General features: G+C 37.1%; 1 protein-coding gene across 13 annotated transcripts in view; it reads right to left on the bottom strand.

Annotated features, from left to right (window-relative positions):
• TENM3 (teneurin transmembrane protein 3) overlaps positions 1 to 22,367 on the bottom strand; it is a 419,436-nt gene that overhangs the window by 48,044 nt on the left and 349,025 nt on the right. For 7 of the 13 annotated variants that reach the window (XM_074905788.1, XM_074905789.1, XM_074905795.1 and 4 more), the window contains 7 exons: positions 19,232 to 19,258; positions 17,624 to 17,641; positions 16,535 to 16,681; positions 9,147 to 9,363; positions 7,980 to 8,099; positions 7,319 to 7,580; positions 372 to 639 (listed from right to left, as the gene is read on the bottom strand). In XM_074905788.1, the coding sequence (XP_074761889.1) occupies positions 372 to 639; positions 7,319 to 7,580; positions 7,980 to 8,099; positions 9,147 to 9,363; positions 16,535 to 16,681; positions 17,624 to 17,641; positions 19,232 to 19,258 (1,059 nt within the window). Of the gene's footprint in view, positions 1 to 371; positions 640 to 7,318; positions 7,581 to 7,979; positions 8,100 to 9,146; positions 9,364 to 16,534; positions 16,682 to 17,623; positions 17,645 to 19,231; positions 19,259 to 22,367 lie in introns of all 13 variants that reach the window. The other 6 variants (XM_074905790.1, XM_074905791.1, XM_074905793.1 and 3 more) reach the window with 3 other exon arrangements.

Raw genomic sequence — 22,367 nt, 5'->3', positions numbered from 1 at the left:
TAGTTATTAAAAGTAAATGTATTAGGACAGGTACAGAGGAAAGCCATTTTGTGAAGTATGTCAGAATGCTACTGTGCTCTAAAGTACAAAGAGTCTGTAGACTAAATACTGTACTGTATTATTAGGCTGAGGGCTACTTCATGGGGAAGAACTAGAAGTGAAAAAAGACTGGTCTCTTTTCCCTTTTGAAGGAATTTTCTTCTTATAATTCAAAGTTTAATTAGTATTTTCTAATATATGTTAATACCCATTGTTATTTCTCATCTTATTCTGCTAAACATTTTCTACTTAATCGATACAAGCATTTGAGATGTACTTCTTTATTTTCAAGACAACAGCAAAAATGCAAAAAACCTCCGTAACACACATACCAACAGCTTCAGATAATCCATAGACTCTCTGGTTGTATGCATCAGTTTTATCCCATATGAAAGTGTAAGCCAGATTTGGGGATGCAGGGAACCATTTTTGGAAAAGTCTTCCCACCACTGCCACCATAAGATGAACCTTCATTAAATTAAATGGTATAATAGATTGGGTCATAGTAATCTTCAGAACAGATTTATATCCTGCAGCCCTGGAGCTTAAGTATGATAACTTCAAATCAGTTCCTGGTATTGTTGTTTCTTCGTGAAGTACCTATGCATCGGCAAGAAGAAAATACAGTATTTGAATGACTTTGAAATTGAACAGAACAATGCAGGTATCATTAAAGGAGACGTGACATGATGTTGCATGACAACCCATTAAGAAGTGTCATCTAAACCTGGCCTTCATTTAATAATGTAAAAACCACATAAATAAATAACATTTCACCTTTTTTTTTTTTTCCTGAAAAGCAAAGCCTAAATTCTTTGTTATACTGAAGCTGCTTAGTTGATACTTTCTGCTGAAGGATTTCAAAGATCTCTCCTTTATTTTTATGGGGGGAAAGGAAGCATGCAGGAGAAGGAAAACATTCCAAACTGCTTTTCCCAAAAGAGGCAAAAAAGCATCTTTCATCTAAGTGAAAATAGCCCCTTCTATGCTGCCACCCCTGTCCCAACTACGGATACGTAATATAGGCAGTAGAGTCTCTGAGCACTGCAGAGCTTCAGATTTGGGTTGGGAAGTCTAATTGCTCCTGTAGGAGCAAGAAGGACTTTTAGGTGATTATTTGCATTACCTGTGGATTGTAAATACTTTAAACCAGAGCATTCTTCCATTTATTTCAAAGATAGATAAGTAGGATGCCTCAGGGAAAGCTTTTCCATATTTCCTGATCAATATTCACTACTCAGACATCAGCTCACCACTTTCTCATTTCAGAGAGGTGCAATGATTCAATTTTATTTTTAAAAGGTTCCTCCCCCCCTCTACCTTGTCTTTTCCTCTGAGCTGAGGAGCTTCTGTGGGTGATGGATGGATGTGAAAGGCTTCTGTGTAACGTGGATGAAGACAGCCTATACTGTCCTATCCCTCAGTCAGGACATAAACACTGAGAGCCAGCACTTCAGGTGAACAGCTACCAAGTATCCCAGCTTATTGGAAAAAAAAGAAAAAAAAATATATATCTAGACACATTTATAAAGATAATGTTTCTCTGGTGGGAAAAGAAGCCAAAGGATGCTGAAGCACAAGCTCAGAGCCTTGATGGTGTCAAAGGAGCACTCCTGGGGAAATAAATGTGGAAAGCTTTATTTTACTTTCCTGTCTCCTAGTGTTAAAGTCTGAAAATGGAGCACTAATTAATATTAGTGGAAAGCAGACTTCGGAGAGAGCACTGCCACAAATATTAGGCTTAAGACTTCAGCAGGATCAAAAGCTGGCTACTGAAGAAGTGCTAATTTAGCTCTCTAGCACAGAGAAATCCTTGGACACTGCTTTTAAACAACTGTCTGTCTGTGTTGAATTTAGTCAAATAACGTGGTTCATGCTCTTGAGGGCAACAGGTGCAACACTGTCCTCTATGTTAGCATTTTGCTGGGATATAAAGATTTATATGGTATTAATTATATCCATCTCCTTCCCAGTAACAGTAACAAAAAACCAGAAACAGTATTTTGACTCATTGTCTGGCACAAATGGTTATTCACATCTGCTACATGTAGGCATGCAACTCTTCTTTTGCAATAAGAGTGTAAGAGAGCTGTAGGAAGTAAAGGAGGAATTGGAAGATACTAGACAAATTAAATTCAGATTTAAAAATTCTTAATTCTTAATCTTTGAATGTTTCTTTTTTCCTTACCAAGAACCTGCCATCACTAAGAAATTACAAGCAGTACCATCACTTGGAAGGTGGTGAGAGAAATTTCTGTTTGTAAATCTAGTCTGTTCTCCTTCAGTCCAATATATGCACAGCATCTAAGCCAGAGAACAAGTAATTCTTTTCTACGCAAACAAAACCTCCTCTCTCTAGAGACAGAAGTGATTGTGAGCATATTCCTATTCTAAGACTTTGAAAGAAAACCCCAAACCACCTAGGAACAAAAGACAAATTCCTCCTCAAGACATCAGCAGGACTCTCATATACTGCACATTAAAACTAGTCTGACAGATGGAGGTCTCTGTAAGCAAGAGGAGAAAAAGAAATAATACACTTGTAATAGGACACAATTTAATGGACTTCACTGGTCTCCTGTTACGACCATTGCTTCTTTTACAACTGCAACTGTGGAAGAGCGGCGTTAAGCACTTAGGTGGTCTTCTAGTACTTTTGGCTGAGATAACAGGCAATAAAGAGGACACCTTGAAGTTTCAATTTCCAAGAAATTCCACTGTGTATTTGGATTACTATCAAATTAGAAACTAGGACACACGCAGTTCTCAGTGAGGTTTAAGACAAAACCTGAACCTCTATTATTAGTTTCTGCAGAAGCCTCAAATATCTGCTGGAAATCTGATGCATAACTTCCTTCTTTCCATAAAATATCCCCCGTAGTAACTTAGTTTCTTGAGAACTTTAGAAATGTAGAGGTAAGGTTATGCATCTAAATCTCTCTCCCAGAATCGAGCATTACAAAGAGAATTACACAGTTTAATGTTCATCTGAAAAGTTAAATCATCAGGCACAGCAGTGAGCATCCTATGGGAGCCATGACAACACATCAATTGTAAAGCAATCAGGAAGTCACTGGGTATAAAAGTCACATCAGGAATTGCCAACACAACCAAGCTGTCTGTACTTTACCTTTTCCAGATAGAGTACCAAACTACCTTCAGAAAGGCAGATACCCTAAGGGGACTGAGTTATAGCCTAACCACTGAATTCTAACGGTTGACATTTTATTTATGGATGATCAAGCTTCTGGGAAGGACAGCTATGAAATATTTAACCTACAGGAATGAGATAAGGGTCACCTCAGTTTTCACAGAGTTTGTTGTCCTGAGAATTCAAGCTGGTGACTGAGTCACATAAATTGTGCAGGGCTCCTCGTTTCTCGTGGCCAGCAGGACTAAAGCTGTCCAGGCTCTGGAATGCTTTCCTGCTCCAAAATATGATTCAAGTGACATGCTCTGATGGTATTAAGAACCCTGAATAAGGAATTTAATTCAATTAGGGGGAAAAACGCCTGCTGTATTGACATGATTCTTTTGGCAAAATGAGCAACTTCAATAGAGGATTTGAGAACAAATTTCACAAATGAGTGCAAGCTTTAGTCCTAATGTCAGAAAAAGGTTCTTTGCTGAGAAGTAACTGCTGAACTAGCACATTAAAATGTAACATCACCTTGGTTTGAGAGGGGTAAAGATAGCATTTTTAGATAGAGGTAGATATTGGCAACTACTGCTGTTACAAAAATATCGAGACCAAGGAGTATTAAAATTATACTTCTTTAAGTAGAAGCTGAAACTGGTCATTTCAGGATGGAAAAATCTTCTCCTTTTGAAAGAAGACTTTCTCTAGAATTGAGGCTCTTAAATGAACTTGTAAAGAAATAACCTTGAGTTAACAATATAAAGCAAGGAGAAATGAAAAGGGGAAAGAATGTTTTTTTCTAGACTTAAAACACTGCTGAGGTACCACAGAGAAGAGGGACAGGAAAAAGCCATACATGTGAAGAAATCTAAAAATGTGTCCATAAAAAAATAAATCAAGAGGTGTATATAAAGTTTCAAACAGAAAGCAAAAGAGAAGAAAACGAGAAAATGTGCTGGAAAACAAGGACACATAAATGGAGATATCTGGCTCTAAAAGTAATCTCAATTTTTTGCTCAGTACAAACTTGAAGTTCTGGAGATTCTAGCTAAGTGAAACTAGGATGCAGCACCCACGTAATAGTGGAATATTTAGAGTAATACTGGAATGTCTAGACATCCTGTTATACTACCTGTTTAAATGATAAAATAGGTTAATTGCTGAAAATCTGGCCACCTTGAAGTTACAAACAATCATTTTTATCAAGTCACCGAGGCCCACATTTTACCCTGAATTCTTCTGGGTAAATACATTTTGCCAACTTCTGCTGTATAGTATTGCCAGTAGTGAGAGTGAGTCAGGGCAGAGGAGGAGAAAAGTGGGCAACCTTGAATATATAATTTGAAGGAAAACTCTTCAGCCTTCTTTCTCCCACACACTTGAGGTGATGAAAACAAGCTGCTTGGGAACTGCAGAAAGTATCTTGCAAGCGTACGTAAAAGGGATAATAGAAGTTTAGGAGAAGGAAAGCCTCAAAAACTCAATTTCAGAATTGCTCATTGTGACTCACATGCGGGTTTCTGCCAGACCGCACTGCAATATGTGGCAAACAGATGTTTATTATATTAGGAAAAAAGACAGCAACAACATTACCCAACACATATAAGCAGCTCCAGCTTAACCTGATCTCCCTCATCTGCATGCAGTTTACTGTCTTGTTCCACACTGATTAAACTCAGCTAGTTAAGTCTAGGCAGAGCATGCTAACTTGCAATTAAAAGTAGATAAAGTCATGCCTAAGTACTCCGAATTTAGTTAACATGTTATTTATTATCATCCCTCTTGAGTAATGAGCTGTTGGGTCTGTGATCACCCTTTTACCCACTGCATTTGTTCTCTCCCCTTGTTTACCTTCTGTTTCAGTTTTCTTTTGTGCCGCTGCTTCTTTGGTAGAAACTTTAATTCCCCCTCTGATTAATTTGGGATTCCTAAGCCACTAAGTACACTCTTTTGGAAACATTATCTCCAAGGGATGATGATTTTCTCCTGTAGTACGTGACAGTGAGTGCTGTCACACCACACAAACAGGGTGACTAATACTGACTGAAGCAACATGGGGAACAGTTTCTTTCTCTGTGCCTTCATCCAGTCTCCCACACTTTCAAACTGGCGGTGTCCTTTTTTTATGAAAAGATCTACAGCAGTTTCCCTGGAGCTGAACAGATGGTTTTGAATGGAATCTGGTTCTGACCATCTTTTATCAGAGTAGTGGATTTTCTGGGAGATAGACTGCTGAGCATTATGCATTTCTGAGGGGAACCTGACACTAAAGGGGTACGTCCCAGGCATGGCTGTGCAGCTCCCACTTGTCAAAGCAGGGGATTACGTGTATGATGAGCAAAGAATATAGAAGAAAATACTACTTGATTTTTTTTTTTTTTACACAGTACCGGAACCAGAGTTTTGCATACATAACGACAGTACTATTTTCACCTCATCATAAATGACCCATCAACACCAACTGCCTAGGATCTGCTGAGAATATGAACTTTCCTTATGGCTGGTTTTCTAGGGAAATCAGTGTGACCCAGTCTAGTCCTGCCTGTCAGCCTTCCCACCTCACTACTTTTGAACCTGGTAACCAATTTCAGCAACATTTGAAACAATAGCAGAAATCTCTAAAGATAATTCAGTTCCTTTTGGGTTTATAAAAGAAAGGGTTCAGGTAGGGAAGAAGTAGCTAAGTTGGTACTCATGTGAGAAAAAGGCTGAATGCAGTCCTTGAGGGAAGGATTAGATGTGGCAGATAGCTGAAATTATAGCACTAGGTGGGAATTAGTAGGAATTGGCTTCATTAGTCCCTCTGTTCCTGAAATGACTTGTTTACCTAGACATTACAAGTGTTTTTTGAAAGTATGTATTTTCTGACATTCTTCTATTACTACTTTTTTCTTGATTTATACCACATCTATCTAAGCCATTTTCCATCACTTTAGAAACTGAATCTATCATCTGTTGACAAAACAAATCAGAACTGTTTTTCAGTGGACTGTGTTTTGTAAATACTTTCTTTTAATTGCAACTTGCAACTATCAAAGGCACAGAAATGATAGGATAAAAGCAACAATTTCCTACCACTGTCTAGATTTGTATGAGCATTTAGTTGTAATTTCCTTACATCTTTACTTTAAACCTGCTCCTACCATGAATTGCTTAATGATTTTGCTCTTTTCTTTAGAGCTCTGCATGAAAATATTTGAATACTTTTTCTATGTCTCCCTTGAAGAGACAAGGACATTTCTTAGTGAATGGGAAAAAGAGTGCCCTATGTAATTATGACACTGTGAAGGTGGGGGAGAGAAAAAGAGAGAGAAAGGAGAGAGAAGAAAGAGGGAGAGAAAGGAGTGAGAGAAAGGAGAAGGAGAGAAAGAGGGAGGCAGAAAGAGTGCTGTTTCACTATGAAAAGTTTTATCAGAAATTGATCATGAAATAAATATTACTTCTTGAAATGCTATTCTGCTTTAAGAGTTGGGGAAGACTGTATTAGTGATTAGTTACTTGAGATGGAGGAATTTAATACATCTATATAAGACAAAAAACATTCCAGCCACCGTTCTTTCCATTTAAAGCAAGGTTTTGATGTTAAGTCTTAACTTTTGCCACTACAAGTTCTGAAGAAGTAGATGAACACATATGCTCATTGGCTTGCAAGCCTTTCCTTGGTGTTACAGAGAGTTCTTTCAGTTTATAAAAATCTGAGTGTCATACTATTTATTAGGACTAAACAGATAAAGTGAACTGTATGGGACTTTCGGACATAGTGGAAAAACACCGTTCATTTTCAGTTTCTGATGTGCACTTCTAACAACAGGGCAGTCAAAAAAGTCAAGATGTACTATAGTGCGTTCATTTTGATGGGCCAGTGCCTGATTGCTGAAGACATTCTGTAAAGTATATGATGCAAACAAATATAAAACCAGACAGTAGTGTACACCAAGTTTTCTTACCTTTTTTTTTTTTTCCCAGCTGAAATTTTAAAAATCATCCCGTAAAATAAATAAATTGAAAATAATCACATGTTAAAAATTCTTAGCAGTTAGTCAGAATTATTTATTTTTAAACCGTAGTTTGCACTCTTTTCATTATGGTTGTTTAATACTTGCCTGTGACAAAATACTATTTATTTGAAGCACGCTTTACCTGTGTCTCTGGGATGATAGGACTATCTTCAGGAGAAATTCTGAAAAAGGTGGATAAAGGTGATGACACGATAACGGGGTTTGGCCTTACAAATCCACTCAGATCACAACTAGGAATGTCATTCTCTTCCTTCTTCATGACCAGGGTATCCATGACATAAAAGACATTCCAGGGAATCCATACTGTGTGATACTGTGTTAGGAACGGTGACCGCTCAAACACCAGTGTCAGAGAAGCACCACCATTCGCTACCAAGTCAAACCTAGAAAAAAAATCCAGGAGGGCTAGCTAGTCAGCAAATTCCCAAAGCCATCCACAGCCTCCATTTTACAGATTGATTCTTCATTCCATTGTACTGCTCTGAAGGCAGAATGGCTCTACTGGGAACAATGAAGAAATCAATTAAATTATATTACATAATACTGCACTAAGAGAACGGAGAGTTTAGGATGCTGCGTTTAAATTAAGCAAGCCCTTCTACTTCTAAAGTATATAATCAGCATGTTTAATATTTGAAGAATGTACAAAGTGTAACTTTGGTCAATCATTTTTTTCATGTTTTCTGTTTCCATTATTTTATTATTATCTTACTTTTACAAGCAGCTCTTCATTAACGCCTTTGCTGTCTTTATGACTTAGAAGTGCTTCAAAGGGAACTTACATTCCATCTTGGCGAGTGATTGTATATCCATAGTCCGGATAGTGTAGAAAGGAGACATTGACTCCAATAAGTGGCGTTCCATCAGCAGTTAATACTTGGCCCCTTATGACGGATGCGAGACTGTGAAAAAGATGCAGGATCAAATCACAAATTTGTTTTTTCATTCTTTTGAATGAATAAAAGCTAGTAGAGCAAGCACACACACACATGCATCTGCACATGGAATCAACTACCGTTAAAAAAACATTCCTGAAACTCTAACCCTTTTACAAGTTCATATAATTTATACTGTATAAACAAATGCCTCAGAATCTACAGATAATAACTTTATTTCAATATTGTTTATTTTCCTTTAGTTCATTTTGTCTGTACTGAGTTACTAAGACCAGAAATTCACTGAAAAATTTTAAGAACTTATAGACTCTAGATGTTCCCACTGTAAGTCATATCTCTGGCAGACTCTTAAAGAACAACGTACTTTTCAATTAGCATCAAAGCAATCTGTAAAACTGCAGGGACTATGAAGTACAAAATTTAAAAGAGCAATAAGGAACATTTGTGCAACAACTTTTAATCAACTGCTGTGCCCAAACACATTAATGCTGTTAAATTACTGCAAACACAGTAGTTCTAGTGTAAATCATCTTCCTTCACTCAGTGAGATCCCAGACACCTGCTTCCTGTTACTGGTTTATTTTCAGGTCATTACTGATTCGCAGAGCACCAGTCAAATAGTTTATGCAATTATACTGTCGTGCACTTAACAGTTCTATTACATTAATTCATAATTTATATTATTTAGTGAGCTCAGTTTAAAAAGTGCATCTTTACTTTTCCTTCTGAAGTGTTTTCATTGCTTGGGTGTATTTCCAACTGTGCTCGCCCAAATCAACTGGTTAAATACAGATTTATTTAATCTTTAATGAAGTGCCCTGTTAGAATACAGGTACTAAGCATGGCAAGTACATTCTGTAATCTACTAGCACTAGCAATTTGAGTTTTGCTGAAAATGAGACAAAATGACCAATTTGATATATCAAGAGAAAAGGTCTCTGTTGAAAGTCCATGCCATGAAATTTGCAGTCACAGTGATCTTCTCCTAAATGTGAAGCTAACACACTCTTCAATTTCTTCTGTATTCATGAGTAAATGATGAGTCATGCTCACCTCTTATTAAAAGGACTTTCCCCAGGTATGACATGAGTGCTGTCAGCTCCGATAAGAAAACTGATACGGTCATAAAATGCTTTGGCAGCTTGCTGAGATGGCGACTGTTGGCTTTGGCTGATAATATCTTGGGGATCAGGTAGTCCACGACAGTAAGGCTGGTTTTGGCAAGAACTCTGCAAACAGCAGTCAGGATCCATACAGTCAACTAGCCCATCTGTTGGCAGAAATTCACACAAATGAACAAACTCTTCCTTCCTGCCCCTCTGCATGTGAATGAGCCAGCCAGCAGAGACATTAAAAAAATTATGTAGTATGAAAGAATACTAACGATTAAGATTTTAATGAATTCACTTTCAATTAAGAAAAGAGAGTTTGTTTCCACTGAATTCTTAAACTCTCATGGAAATCCATGTAAGCTGAGTACACTCAGTATCGCATATAAATTAAACCTATTTATTCAATACTCTTCTAAAAACATGTTGAACAAACCAGAAAATGAAGGCACTCAGGCTCTACATACACAGTTAGCTTATAAATATTAAACATTTTAGGTGGGTCTAAGTAGCTTTTATCTGAGGTTATTTGACTTGCTAGAGAAAAGAAACAAGTAACTCCCACTCGGCTGTTTTCCTGAAGTTTTTTAGCATATCTATGCTGCAAGTAGCTTTAAATATTTCACAATGTATATCAAGGTGGATTCCTTTATACCTTGGCAGAAAGATTTTGCTGCTAATGGCAAAGGCAATTTCCACAACTATTTTGCATGAAAATGTATAAGAGAACAAAATCTGTATTTAACATTTAGATTTTATTCTGAATAAACTGATAAGGAATGCTGGCCAGTATAAACAAGATTTAAACACATGGGTGCTTTTATGCTTATGTGGTGAAATATTCACATATAATGAGCATTAGATCTGTCACATCACTGGAAATCTAATTTGGTGAAAGATTAAAATCAAGATCAAATTGATAACTACTAATTTGCTGTAAGTAAAGTCGGAACGAAAATGAGCCTGGAAATGGCAGCTACAGAAAATTTCTAGATGAATGTAATATGGTATCACATAGCTGATAATTGTTTCCCCAAAAGAACAGCAAGATTGAAATAGCTCAAACATTTTATTATTCCATTTAGATTTGAGAGGGAGCTTGCTTGCTGCATTAAACTGAAAAATATACCAATGCAGCACTTGGAGGAAGCCCATGACTGCTTCTCTCACAAAAGAATCTAGCTTTAGAGTAAAACTTCTTTCTGAAGGGAAAAATATAATCCATTTTTGTTCAATCATACGTTGAAAGAGTGTAAGTAAACAGAGATCTTCTAAAGGTATTCCTCTAAGGATTGCTGTGCTACGTGGATCAGTTAGAGGATTGGCAAAATAGTAAAAGACTGGGATTTCTATTCTTTTGCACATCTAAAATTCTTATTTAACTCAGCTGACATTGAAGTCAGTTCACAGAAAATAAAAGGGATGAAAAAGTCGTCGTTAAGTATATCAAAGTTTAAACTTTTTTAAGAGAAAAGAAAGAACATTGATTTTTCCTGGGATGAGGATACACCAGGGGGTTGTGCTGCCATTCAGACAGACCTCAACAGGCTGGAGAAATGGGCTGATGGGAACCTCATGCAGTTCAACAAAGAAAAGTGCGAAGTCCTGCACTTGGGAAAGAACAACCCCCTACACCAGTATGTGCTGGGAGACAACCGGCTACAAGGCAGCTTTGTGGATAAGTTCCTGGGAGTCCTGGTGAACACCAAGTTGTACATGAGCCAGCAATGTGCCCTTGCAGCAAAGAAGGTGCCAGTGATATCCTGGGCTCCATCAGGAGGAGTGTTGCCAGCAGGTCAAGGGAGGTGGTCCTTTCCCTCTACTCAGCACTTGTGAGGCCACATCTGGAGTGCTGGGTCCAGGCTGGACTTTCCAGTACAAGAGAGACATGGACATACTAGAGAAAGCTCAGTGAAGGGCCATGAAGATGGTTAAGGGTTTGACACATCTCTCCTATGAGGAAAGGCTGAGAGACCTGAGACTGTTTAGCCTGGAGAAGGCTCAGGGGAGGAATCTCATCAATGTGTAAAAAAGCTGTAAAAAAGACCACCTTTCAGTGGTGTGCAGCAAAAGGACAAGAGTCAGTGATCCAGAAACACAGGAAATTCTGTCTAAACATAAGAAAAACTTTTTTTTTTACTGTGAAAGTAGTCAGACAGGTGGAGATACTCAAAACCCAACTGGACATGGCCCTGAGCAACCTGCTCTAGTTCACTCCACTTTTGAGCAGGGTGTGGGACTAGATGATTTCCAGAGGCCTTTCCAATCTGAAATTATCTGTGACTTAGGTGATCCTCTAGTCTCGTACAATATGAAACCCTTTCCTAGCTGGTACCAACCTCCCTTGCTGGTTTTAATTCTAGGAGCCTGGATCAGTGTCAAAGCTGGGGGTACTGATGGTTAAAAGCATAGTTTTGGATTTTCATATCTCTGTATGGTCTCCCAGGCAATATTTGGTACAGTTGCCAAAGAAATGCTCAAATTTCATCATTCATCTTTGTTAGTTTATAAAAAGCAAATGTACATCTGGAGTATAGTCTGCAGGTCATAAAACTGCATGAGATTGACACCTTCTGAACTAATCAGCTGGAAATGCATTTTTACAAGCCTCTCTGCTAACATCAATCAGAGAAAGAATCTCATTTTCACCAGCCAAGATACAGGGATATGCTGTTTGTTATTTTTCTGGGGAGTTTATCAGCAACTTGCCCAGACGAGTGACGGATGGTTATGAATCTGGCTCCTTATAACTTGAGAAAACATTTTTCATTCTTTCTCGGTACTTACGTGGCTAGAGCTATCTAGTACCTCTAAGCTGGGTACTCTATTGCACTGTGTGAAGCAGAGTAAAATCTCCTTTTTGAAATAGCTCTGCAAAATTATTGATGAATTTTGTTTAGCCTGAAAAATATGAGACTTAGCTCAACACTGGCTTATCAGTTATACCACTCAAATATGATAGTGAAATTATAAAGAAAATGAAACTCCAACAGCCAGCTGGACAATCATTATCAGTCTCAGAAAGCTATTCTGTGCTTTTTTGTTAGATGTAAGTGGTTCTTCTATATACAGAAGATGTAATGACTACACTATTGTTTTCTTCCTCAGAAGCTAAAGTCTAGCTGTAAAAATTTTGACTAATGTTACTTCTCCCTTTGTTGCAAAATGCACAGAATTGCAATGGAGCATGGTCTGGTGATAAAAGCCCTTATTTGGACTAATAAAACCCCCAAAACTTTTAATGAAAGGAGTCAAGACAGTGGATTCCCACACTTATGGATGTCTAAAAAATGAGATGCATCACTGGGTGTGCTTGCTTTTGAATGGAATTTAAAGGGTATGTATAAAACTGCTGGAAGAAGAAAAATAAGGAGACAAAATTCCTGGGCAGAAGTTCTGCCAGTGTCAAGGGGAGACTGTGTCTAAGGACCTACATGAATCATTCTTGGTAAATAAGTTGACTGTATATTTGGGCCACAAAAAAATCTCCACAAAGTGAAATTTGGTGTCTACATAGGAAGAATACAGTTCCAGAGCTATGATGCTCGCCATCCTACTGGGACGGTTTTGGTGACTGTGGCAAGAGGCTGGAAGGACAGAAAACTGTAGTAACAAACCCAGTTATCCTCACAGAGCTCAATTTTACAACAGGCTATAATGAATGAACTCAATTACAGACACCAAAATGACTGCCTGTAGGAGCAGCAAGCAGAAACAGCCCTTGATTTATTCCTGAGCCGTGCACAAGGACCTTGTTCAATGTTACTACTGCAGTATCTCTATAAGCATACCTATAGCATACTCAAATTCAACATGCCTGTTGGAATATAAAGTGTCGAGCTCTAAATGAGCTGTCACTCCAGAAAGAAATCCTGGAGTCACCGTGGATAAGTGCTATGGATATATCAATCCAGCACTTCCCAGCAACCACAGATGCTAACAAAAAGCTGAAGAATAATGGGAACTGTTGGAGCACAAAGCAGAGAACATGAGCATGCCACTGTATCAGTCCTAATTCAAGCACAAACTTCCTGAAATTTCATGAGCTTGGGTTATCTTTGTACTTACTAACCTTTCTGACATTCAGAACATCCTGTGGCAGTAATTTCCTACTTTAATTAGCAGCTTGCTAGTTACTGTCTTTGCTAGTGAAAGAAAATGTTAAGTTCACATTTGTGCTATTATATTCTTTTGCTAAACATTTGCTATTAGCTACTGTCAAAGAAGAGGCCTTGTTTAGGTAATCTTCAGGCTGAATTTGTACTAACCTGTGACAATGCTTGTAAGGAGCATGCTATCCTAGGCCATGCAAGTAATTACAAAAGAACAGTAGTGCTAAGTATGCTTTACTTTATTACAGTATTTATTTTCATTTTAGTAATAAAAGAATATTAACAATCCCTTAAATCCTGCTGGTGGAAACCTGTAACTATTCTTAATAATTGGATAGGAGCTAATAAAAAGCAAACTTATCAAAAAATCTGTTCAATAAAGACCTACCTAAACTAAAGAGTAAACAGCTTATTCTTCCTACAGTGATGATAAAAAATAGCCCACTTTGTTGAAGTATAATAGTGACGTGTTTTTCCCAAGTAAAGAAGTTAGGGTTATTCTGCCCACAGATGATTCTGACTCCCCCTCTTCCCACTAAGTCATTAAGAGTTTAGTTCAGCCTAAGGTCTGCTTGTTGCACACACATTCCTTGTAGGTTGCTAAAATGCAAAGAAAATTATGTATTTTATTATCCAAATCAAACACATGGAAAAATAAAGAGTGAACCTTAAAGAGAAAGGAGATGGTCTGAAAGATTCTCAGAAATCTGTATTAAAAGAAATAATCATCTCCATCATATGTCAATAGTCAATATGTCAATAGAAGGGAAAATAATCAAGTATGCCCTGATGTCATCAGCATTTCCTATGGAGAATATTCCCATTGAGGTCCTTGGGATGCTCATGTTGACAGAATTTGAACAATCCCAGAAAGAGCTAAGAATTAAAGGAACAGTAGACACGGTTATTATTGAATTATACTCATATTAATATATTAAATATATTTTATCCAGTGTAGGATGAAACATAAACATTAACCACAGCATATCAGTTAGCTAACAACGAAGATAACTTTAATCATATAACCACAGAGCCAAGTGCGATGTAAATCCCACTACCTGCAGTCACGGTATAAATTCAGCATCAGTGCTCAGATAACCTAATCTCTGACAATAAACAAATACAGCAGAGGCATCCTTGCACCATTTCCTGTAGCTGTCTGGAATTTGAATGGCTTGCTCGAGAGATTAGTGGGCTGATTGCACGTACTTTTGGAACGGGAAGAAACACTGCTTCTCTTTCCAGGTGGGTTTCTGGCAAAGAAAGGTTCTGTTTGGTGTGCTTCCTGTTTTAGTTTAATTTAATTGTTTTATTTTAACCCTTTTCCTCAGACATTAGTCAAAGACTGAAATAAGTATGTTTTGTACTGAAGCATAAATTAAAATAAGGTCCATTGAAAGAGAAATGTCAGTGACAAACAGCATTATATAGGTCAATCATAGCAAAACAACCGTTCGGCCAATCCCTTCCTCATACGTAGCTGCATAATGTCTGTAAAGGAAATAATGAAAAAAATAAGAGGAAAAAAAGCAACAAAATACTGGCATTAGACTTTCTTTTACAACACTGTCCTTTCTTCTTGAAGTTTAAGTCATCCTTCTGCTCCAATTCCTTCTTCTTTTTCCCTTTTCCTCACAGCTATTACCGTTTTCAGTCTGAAGGAGCATCTTCTTCTCCCTTGTTCTGTTTATGTGCATTCTTGTTCACTTTGCTCCTTTCCCTCCTACTGCCCTGTTATCTGCTCTTGACTCTCCCTCTGCTACCGTGTCCTTCTATTATCTTTTACATCTACTGAATATGTTTTAGTCTACCACTAGGCTTTCAACATTTTTTCCTTACATGAACTATTTTTTCATTCCAAGTTGTTTATGCTCTAACCTAGTTTCTCCTCCTCCTTGCTTTGTCTCTTTTCATGCTTGCAGGTTTCTCTTCTTTATGTTCGTAATTCCCTGGCCCAACTTAACTTAATTCTCCAAACAGCACATCTCTGCATGGAAATACTATGGTTAACGGCTCCTCTCGCTCCCTTCCCACATGCAGAAATTCAGCTTCACACTAACTCAGATTGCGTATACCAGACTGTGTATCAGATTCTTTAGGACTCTAAATGTGCAAAACTGACTCAAAATATTCAATATGTAATGGAGAAGGATGACAAATCAAATGACATGTAAAGCAATAAACAGCAAGCACTGTTTTAACCGTGTTTGTTATTTTCCTTGGGAAGTAAATGCTGCTGTTATTTATAGTTTGTGATGTCTAAGATCCCACCTGCAGTTGGGATATGAGAGCAAACAGTCAACCAGCAATGGCAAAGGCATACACAGTCAAAAGCTGAAAAACAAAGTCACAGATGACTTTATCATCATCCAGAGGCTCTAATGGAGTTTCTTATCTCTGCTCTGAATCTGAAGGTATTAAACAAAAGAGAGTTGAAGAGAGAAGGGAAAGAAAGACAATAAAAGCATTTTGCTGATCTAATATTTAATTGCATTCACATTTAGTCTTGTTTTTGTGGGTTTTTTTTTGTGTGATTCTGGAGTTATGCCGAAGTCACAGCCCCCTTACCTTCCCTACCTTATGATGGTGATTGCAGATTGATTTCTTAAGTCAACAGTCCTGCCTGCATCTCACTGCAGATTGTTACCTGTCACCTAGATGACAGACTGCAGAAAAGCAAGTCAAAAAAAAAAAAAAAAAAAAGACTTCTGGGAGAATCCTGTCAGTTATCTGAGCATTCACAGGCTATGGGGGGATAAGATCTCTGGCAACCTGATCTCTGGGACAAGATTGGGCAACCAGTTGTTTCCAGCAATAATATCAGAGGTCAAAATGTAAATTCCCCATTTGGCCTTTTCTCTTGGGATAATTTCCTTGTGAGGTCACTGAAAATTTGAATTCCTTTCTTTTTTTTTTTTCCTCCACCACTACAGTTCACTGAATTCAGACTTCGTTATATTCCAATATAAAAGAACATTGCAGGGAAACTAAGGTGACACTCATCATTTTCTAAGTACATATCTCACCTGTCATAAGCAGCTTGTAAGGCTTTGCTGATACACCATATAAAAGCACTGAATAGTGCAGCATATTTTTACAGGCATAAAAGCTAGCAAAATGCATGTATGGTTCTCATGGCAGTATTTAATCACCTGAATGTAAAATCTCTGTTTCTCAACACATTCTCCCCAGTGTTAAAGATCCACTTGGTATATCTTACCTCCTTCGTTGTCCTTACTGTCAGTGCAGAGAGTTTCCATGGCTACGTCACAGCCCGCTCCCCTCCATCCCGGCTGGCAGACGCAGTGCCAGCCATTTTGGTCCAGCGTGCACCTCCCATTGCTGTTGCACAAGCCAGGGCAGCCCTCTGTTGAAACAGACAAAAAAGAAAAATCACAAGTGATTTAAATATTACAATTATATAAAAAGAAAAAAAAAATACAAACAAGGGACACTTACTGGGAACAGGCCTTAAGAACAGCACAAGTACTGTAATTGCACATGGAGCGGAACAGCAACATTACCTGGGGAACGTAATTCTTAACAAAGTGGCATCTTTGATTGGCCTGACACTTGAGACACCACTTACCTGTACAGGCAGGAAATAAATACACCAATCCTCTAAATACCTGCAGCCCAGACAAAATTGTTTGTTTTTTAATTTTTTTTAATTTTTTTTTTTTTTTTTTTTTTTTGGCAAAGTAACAAGAGATGAGTGCATAGTGCAAACACAGCTGTGTAAAATGATACATTTTTCTGTGCTCATAGAATAGAACATTATTTGCTCTATGCAGTATTGGTTACTTACTGGCACAAATGTTTAAGCTCCCTGTTACTATGAACAAATCCCTCCAAATTCTTAAGTAGGAAAATGGGTATGATTTTAGGCATGTAATAAAAGAGAACATTAACTTTATCTGGTCTCAGAGTTGCCGTATATTCATGTGAAATTACAGTGTGTTAAATAATTGCACAAAGTATAGGCCAGTTTTAATGACTATACTTTATGCCAAAAATACATTCCTTTTCACAGAATAAGCAAAGCCCAGGAAATAGTGAAGCAGCTTAGCATCTATTCTAACAAACATTAGGATTCAGGCTGCATACGGATGGGACAGGACCAACAGGATTTCCAACTAAATGTAATAGCTGTGCGTATTTGATTACTTAGGACGGACAAAATGAAATACCATAAGGACCACAATAAAACATTGATAGACTGAACAAAAACACGGTAGTGACGTGCTTCAAGACAGATAGCAGAGAGTGATTTTTTGTGACAATCTCCCTAAGGCTTTTGTGCTGTTACCTTTATATCCTATCTTGTCTGCTTTTATGGCCAAGGAGGGAAAATTTAGGAAACAATTAAAATAATTTAATATATCCAAAATCGATAATTGTTTTCAGTCTAACATTGCATTTAAAAAAACAGTATCTGTCACTTTCTAGTGATGAAATCTGGCATGCAGCCAACATGATCTGTATGAGGATGACAACACTATAAATATGTAGACTTTGGTGTTCCTTATCTATGACTATGATAAGACACTGACAGAAGCAAGTACAGATATGGCACTACGTATCTTATGAGAAGGTGGCTACAAATCAGATATTTTTGGACACAACAGTTTTCTGTAAACGTTTATCCAAAAAGCCCAAGTAACTGGCTAAACACTTCTTCCCTTTGTAGAAATACTATCTTTGTGAAGTAATCTACTGGCCCATTTTGGTTAAGCTAGGTTGAGTTTAGCCCAGTCTTTCAGAATAGCCTGTTTTTTTCTTCTAAAGACTTTTGAATTTATTGAGTCCTTTCAACCCACGTAGCTCCAAATTACAAACATTCATATAAAAATATTTATAAAGGGTGCTTAACTCTTGTCAAATTACTCTTAGAAGGCAGAGAATCAAGAAAAATTCTTGTGAGGAAGGGTGGTGACGCTACAGTTACAGATATAGTGTGCCATCATGCCAGGCTGAGATTAATCTTGCTACTCTTATTCTTTCAGACTATAACTGCTAATAGTATTTGTTGATGTACTGAGAGCTTTTTTTTTCTTAGTCTTTCTTCTGTTTCATTTATGGAACGCTTACATATTTAATTGCAATACTGACAGAGCATTTTTGGAGTCAACTGGGTACACTCAAGACTTTTTGTGTGAAAGCCTGGATATTGCCATGAATATTGCCATAGTCTAATGAAAAAAAAACACAAATAAGGAATAGAGAAAGATACTCAGGGAAAGAGGAGTAGGAATATTTTAAACATTTTTCTCAATGAATTTTTCACCATAACTGAAGATACAAGAATCTTTGCTGTTTCATGTTAGGCTTTTGCATCCTTGGATCTTTTAATTGAAAATGTTGCATAGAGTATACAAGAATTTTCTAGCTTCATACAAAATACGTCATAATTTCCTATAGATTTTCTACATTCAGATAAATAAAAGCTTAAAAGCCTAAGGTATTCTATTGATCTGTCTATATATAAACACACATATCTATAATTAATCTGTTCTTTAGAACTAACGACACTTGTTCTGTGACAAGAGTATTGCTTTGTTTTGTTTACTAAATATTTACACTTTTGTAGGTAGAGTTCCAATGACAAAACTAACAAAGAAAAAGCACCAAACAGCAAATGAATACTATCTTCAGTTTTTGGTTCAAACAAAATCAAATACATGTATACAGTTTTTATATAAATGTATAATTACTGACAAAATATTATTATGTAACATAAGCAAGATTTCATTTTTAATTTGAGATGAGTTGAAAGTCGTATGAGTTAAATCTATAATCCATGGAATGCATGTAAGGGAAGATTATTTTGCCCAGACTAATACATTTGTAACTATATATTAATATAAAAAAGTACATGTAGGCATAGGCATGTCATCAAAGAGCAAATATACAGTACCTTTCACTATCTTATCCAAATAGTGAGCTTGAGAATTAAAAGAAAAAAAAAAAACAGACAGACATTTCAGAAGTGTCACATAAAACAAGAATTGTTCAGAATTCACATGCAAATCAAGCAGGTGCACCTGACATGAGAGGTCTTACATTATAAAATGAAAACGTATTTCAAAGCTTTTAAAAATGCAAGAAATTCTCTTTTCAGCAAACATCATCACGATTCAATGGAAGTATTTTAGAAAGGAGATCTGCAGAAAAAAGAGATGCTACCTTTCAGAGAGTACATTTTTCTTCTAACTTCACATGCTTTGATTTCATATAATCAAAGCTAGTTAAAAAATGCTCGTTAAAAAAACACAACCTAAGAGTAATTACTTAGTTTATAAGCTTTAAAACACTGACCATACTGGAAGATCTTTGATTTGCAGGTCAGTATGACTCTGACAGCATAACCAGCACATTATCTTAATTCTGATTGGATTAACAGGATTTTTAGGAGGAACAGTTTTCTTCTGCTTCAGTTCAGCCATAGTTAATCTTCCAAGCGCACACACCAAGAATGTGAAATAAGAATGTGAAATTAGGTCATATATGTGGGGTGGAAGAGGGAGTAGTGGGGTTAGTAGCGTGGTGCTCCATTTCTTTTGGAAAAACTGGTGAAAATTAACCTTAGGCTTTAGATGTATGAAAATAAATAACATGGTATATCCAAGAATAGCAAGACTTTTTTTTTCATAAGTTATGACACTTAAAATTTCACAAAAAAATTGAGGAGGCAGATGGATGAATGACAGACAGAGCACAAGATAGATTTAAAGCAGCAGGCACTACTTCTAATATCTGAAACAGAGCAGAGATGGGTTATACGTTCCCTCCTTACTTTCAGGAAACAGACATCAACTGCAGTTTTCTTAAATGGGTTAATGTCATACAGCAAAACCACATAGGACAGGTCCATTGCAGGTTACTAAGCCCAGCCACCAGAACATAAAGTGATGGGATATTACAGACCATTGCAGTAGGGACACACCAAGCTGAGTCAACAATGGATTCAATCCCATTTTGAGTGTAAACAAGGTCTCTCAACAGAGCCCTCATGGGTCTCTTACTTTCAAAATCTGATCTTTTCTAAATCCCTGCTGGATGATGGCCCCTGTCTGGCAAGTACTCTGTCACCTGCAATTATCCCTCAACTTTGTGTATTGGATGGGTGAGAAAAGCATTTCCAACCATGGCCTTTCCTCCAGTACGGATGATCGGGAAAAAAACCTCTTCCTGAGTCCAAGGAAGAAGCTGATGAGATATGTAGTCTCATAGAAGCCACAGTCACTGCTACGACTAAGAGGCAGAAACCTTCTAGTCCCTCTCTTTTGAAGAAAGTGTCAAGTGTCCACTGCACAGTTGTTGTGCTTGTTTTGTTGTTTTTTTTTTTTCCCTACAGTGCTAAGGTTAAAAGGAGACGATGTAAGAAGATGAAAACATCAATTACAGAACATTTAGAACAGCAGCAACAAACTAAGTAGCTTTTCACATTAACCACAAACAAAAAGAAAAGTGATACAGCTGCATTTCAGGGTGGATCAAATTCTTCTCTTACTCATCCAATATAATTAATTCCCCTTGCTCCTACACAGCTGCTCTTAGAACACAGTGTAGTATGCGTGGAGGAAAAAAATCAAGCTTTATTTCATAAAATGGAAGCAATAAAGTCTGTCTGGGGAATGCATCTGTCCACCAGTGAAACATTAAATGCCTCTACAAATGTAGGGACAGACAAACAAAACAACATAAAAAACCCCTCCTAGGCAACTGAAAATAGTCCCTGCAATCCAAGGTCCCCATATGCTATTTCCTTTCAGAAATCCGATCTGCATTAAAAAAAAAAAAAAAAAAGTTTAAGAAAATGCTCTTTAAGATTTCTTGTATCCAGTAGTCTTAAAAGAAGTCGGTTCAAGACCATAGAACTATAAAACTCAGAAAATAAGTTCTACCTTCCAGCAACCTTTTACTCATGGTCAATTGACATTAAGGACATTGTTAGAAACTATTTTGGTTAACATGCAGCATCCTGAAAGAATCAAAAAGCAGAAAATGAGGGACCAAAAATAGTACATCTCTGTGGTGAAGTTTAGCTATGCTGTCTTCCTTACTGCAACTGAAACAGGAATAAACCCAGCTCTGGATGGAAGTACAAAATACAAGACTTTTTCTCTCTGTATAGAGAATTCTCAGTGGGATTTGGAGCACTTCAGTAGGATGGAGCATCTCAGCAAGTACTCCTTGGCAAGATATTTACACATCTAGCACACGTGGGTTATGTTAAGTCCTTAAAAAGTCTAATTACAGACCGGGCAATATACCTACAAGGGTTTTCTTGCAGGGTTTAAGACTGCAAGTTTAAAATCTTGCTGTTATTTCCAGTAGAGGGACTTCACATAGCTCCAAACGGAATAAAGAAAAACAAAAATGAAGATATAAAATTTGTACATTTTCTAGGATAGTCAAAATCCAAGAAGATGTAAATCTCATTCAAAATTCATAAAATATAAATTATGTTATCAGTGTGTGTGGATATTTATATAAATATGTGGCAGATAAATGTATTTTACAAAGAACTGATAACAGTCAGGCAAATTCACATTTAACATGGTATATTTCATAATCAGTCAGAACTCTGACATTTTTTTTTTTAATTTAATGTCTCCCATTAGTTTTCTATCTGAGATGTAAGTCAGTGTCTTCCTTATTCATATGCTACTTCCTCCAGGTATGGCAGAATAGCCACAGAATAAAAGCACATATTAAATCCATTTATCCCAATCAGCTCCTGTTTAAATCAGCATGAGTCACATACCCATTGATTTGATGTTCCTTAATTGGTACTTTTAACACTGCTTTATTCCGATCATTCTGTCATAAAGGGTAACAGCGACATGCCTCTAAATACTGTACAGGAAATTTATATTTCTATTAGTTTACATTATTAGCCTCCACCAGACATCTTCACCCATCATAATCTTTGTAAGCTGTACACCAGGCTACAACATGCCACATATTTTTTGCAGTGTATATATAGTCTCATTACAGTGTCAACTCAACAGCTCCACTGGAGTCGTGAGTTACTTTGCTACAAGAGC

This window comes from Athene noctua, chromosome 4 (assembly GCF_965140245.1).
Source record: "Athene noctua chromosome 4, bAthNoc1.hap1.1, whole genome shotgun sequence".
Classification (NCBI taxonomy): Eukaryota; Metazoa; Chordata; class Aves; order Strigiformes; family Strigidae; genus Athene; species Athene noctua.
The sequence above is the reverse complement of the archived record's forward strand: the minus strand, read 5'-3'. Positions and strand labels throughout refer to the sequence as shown.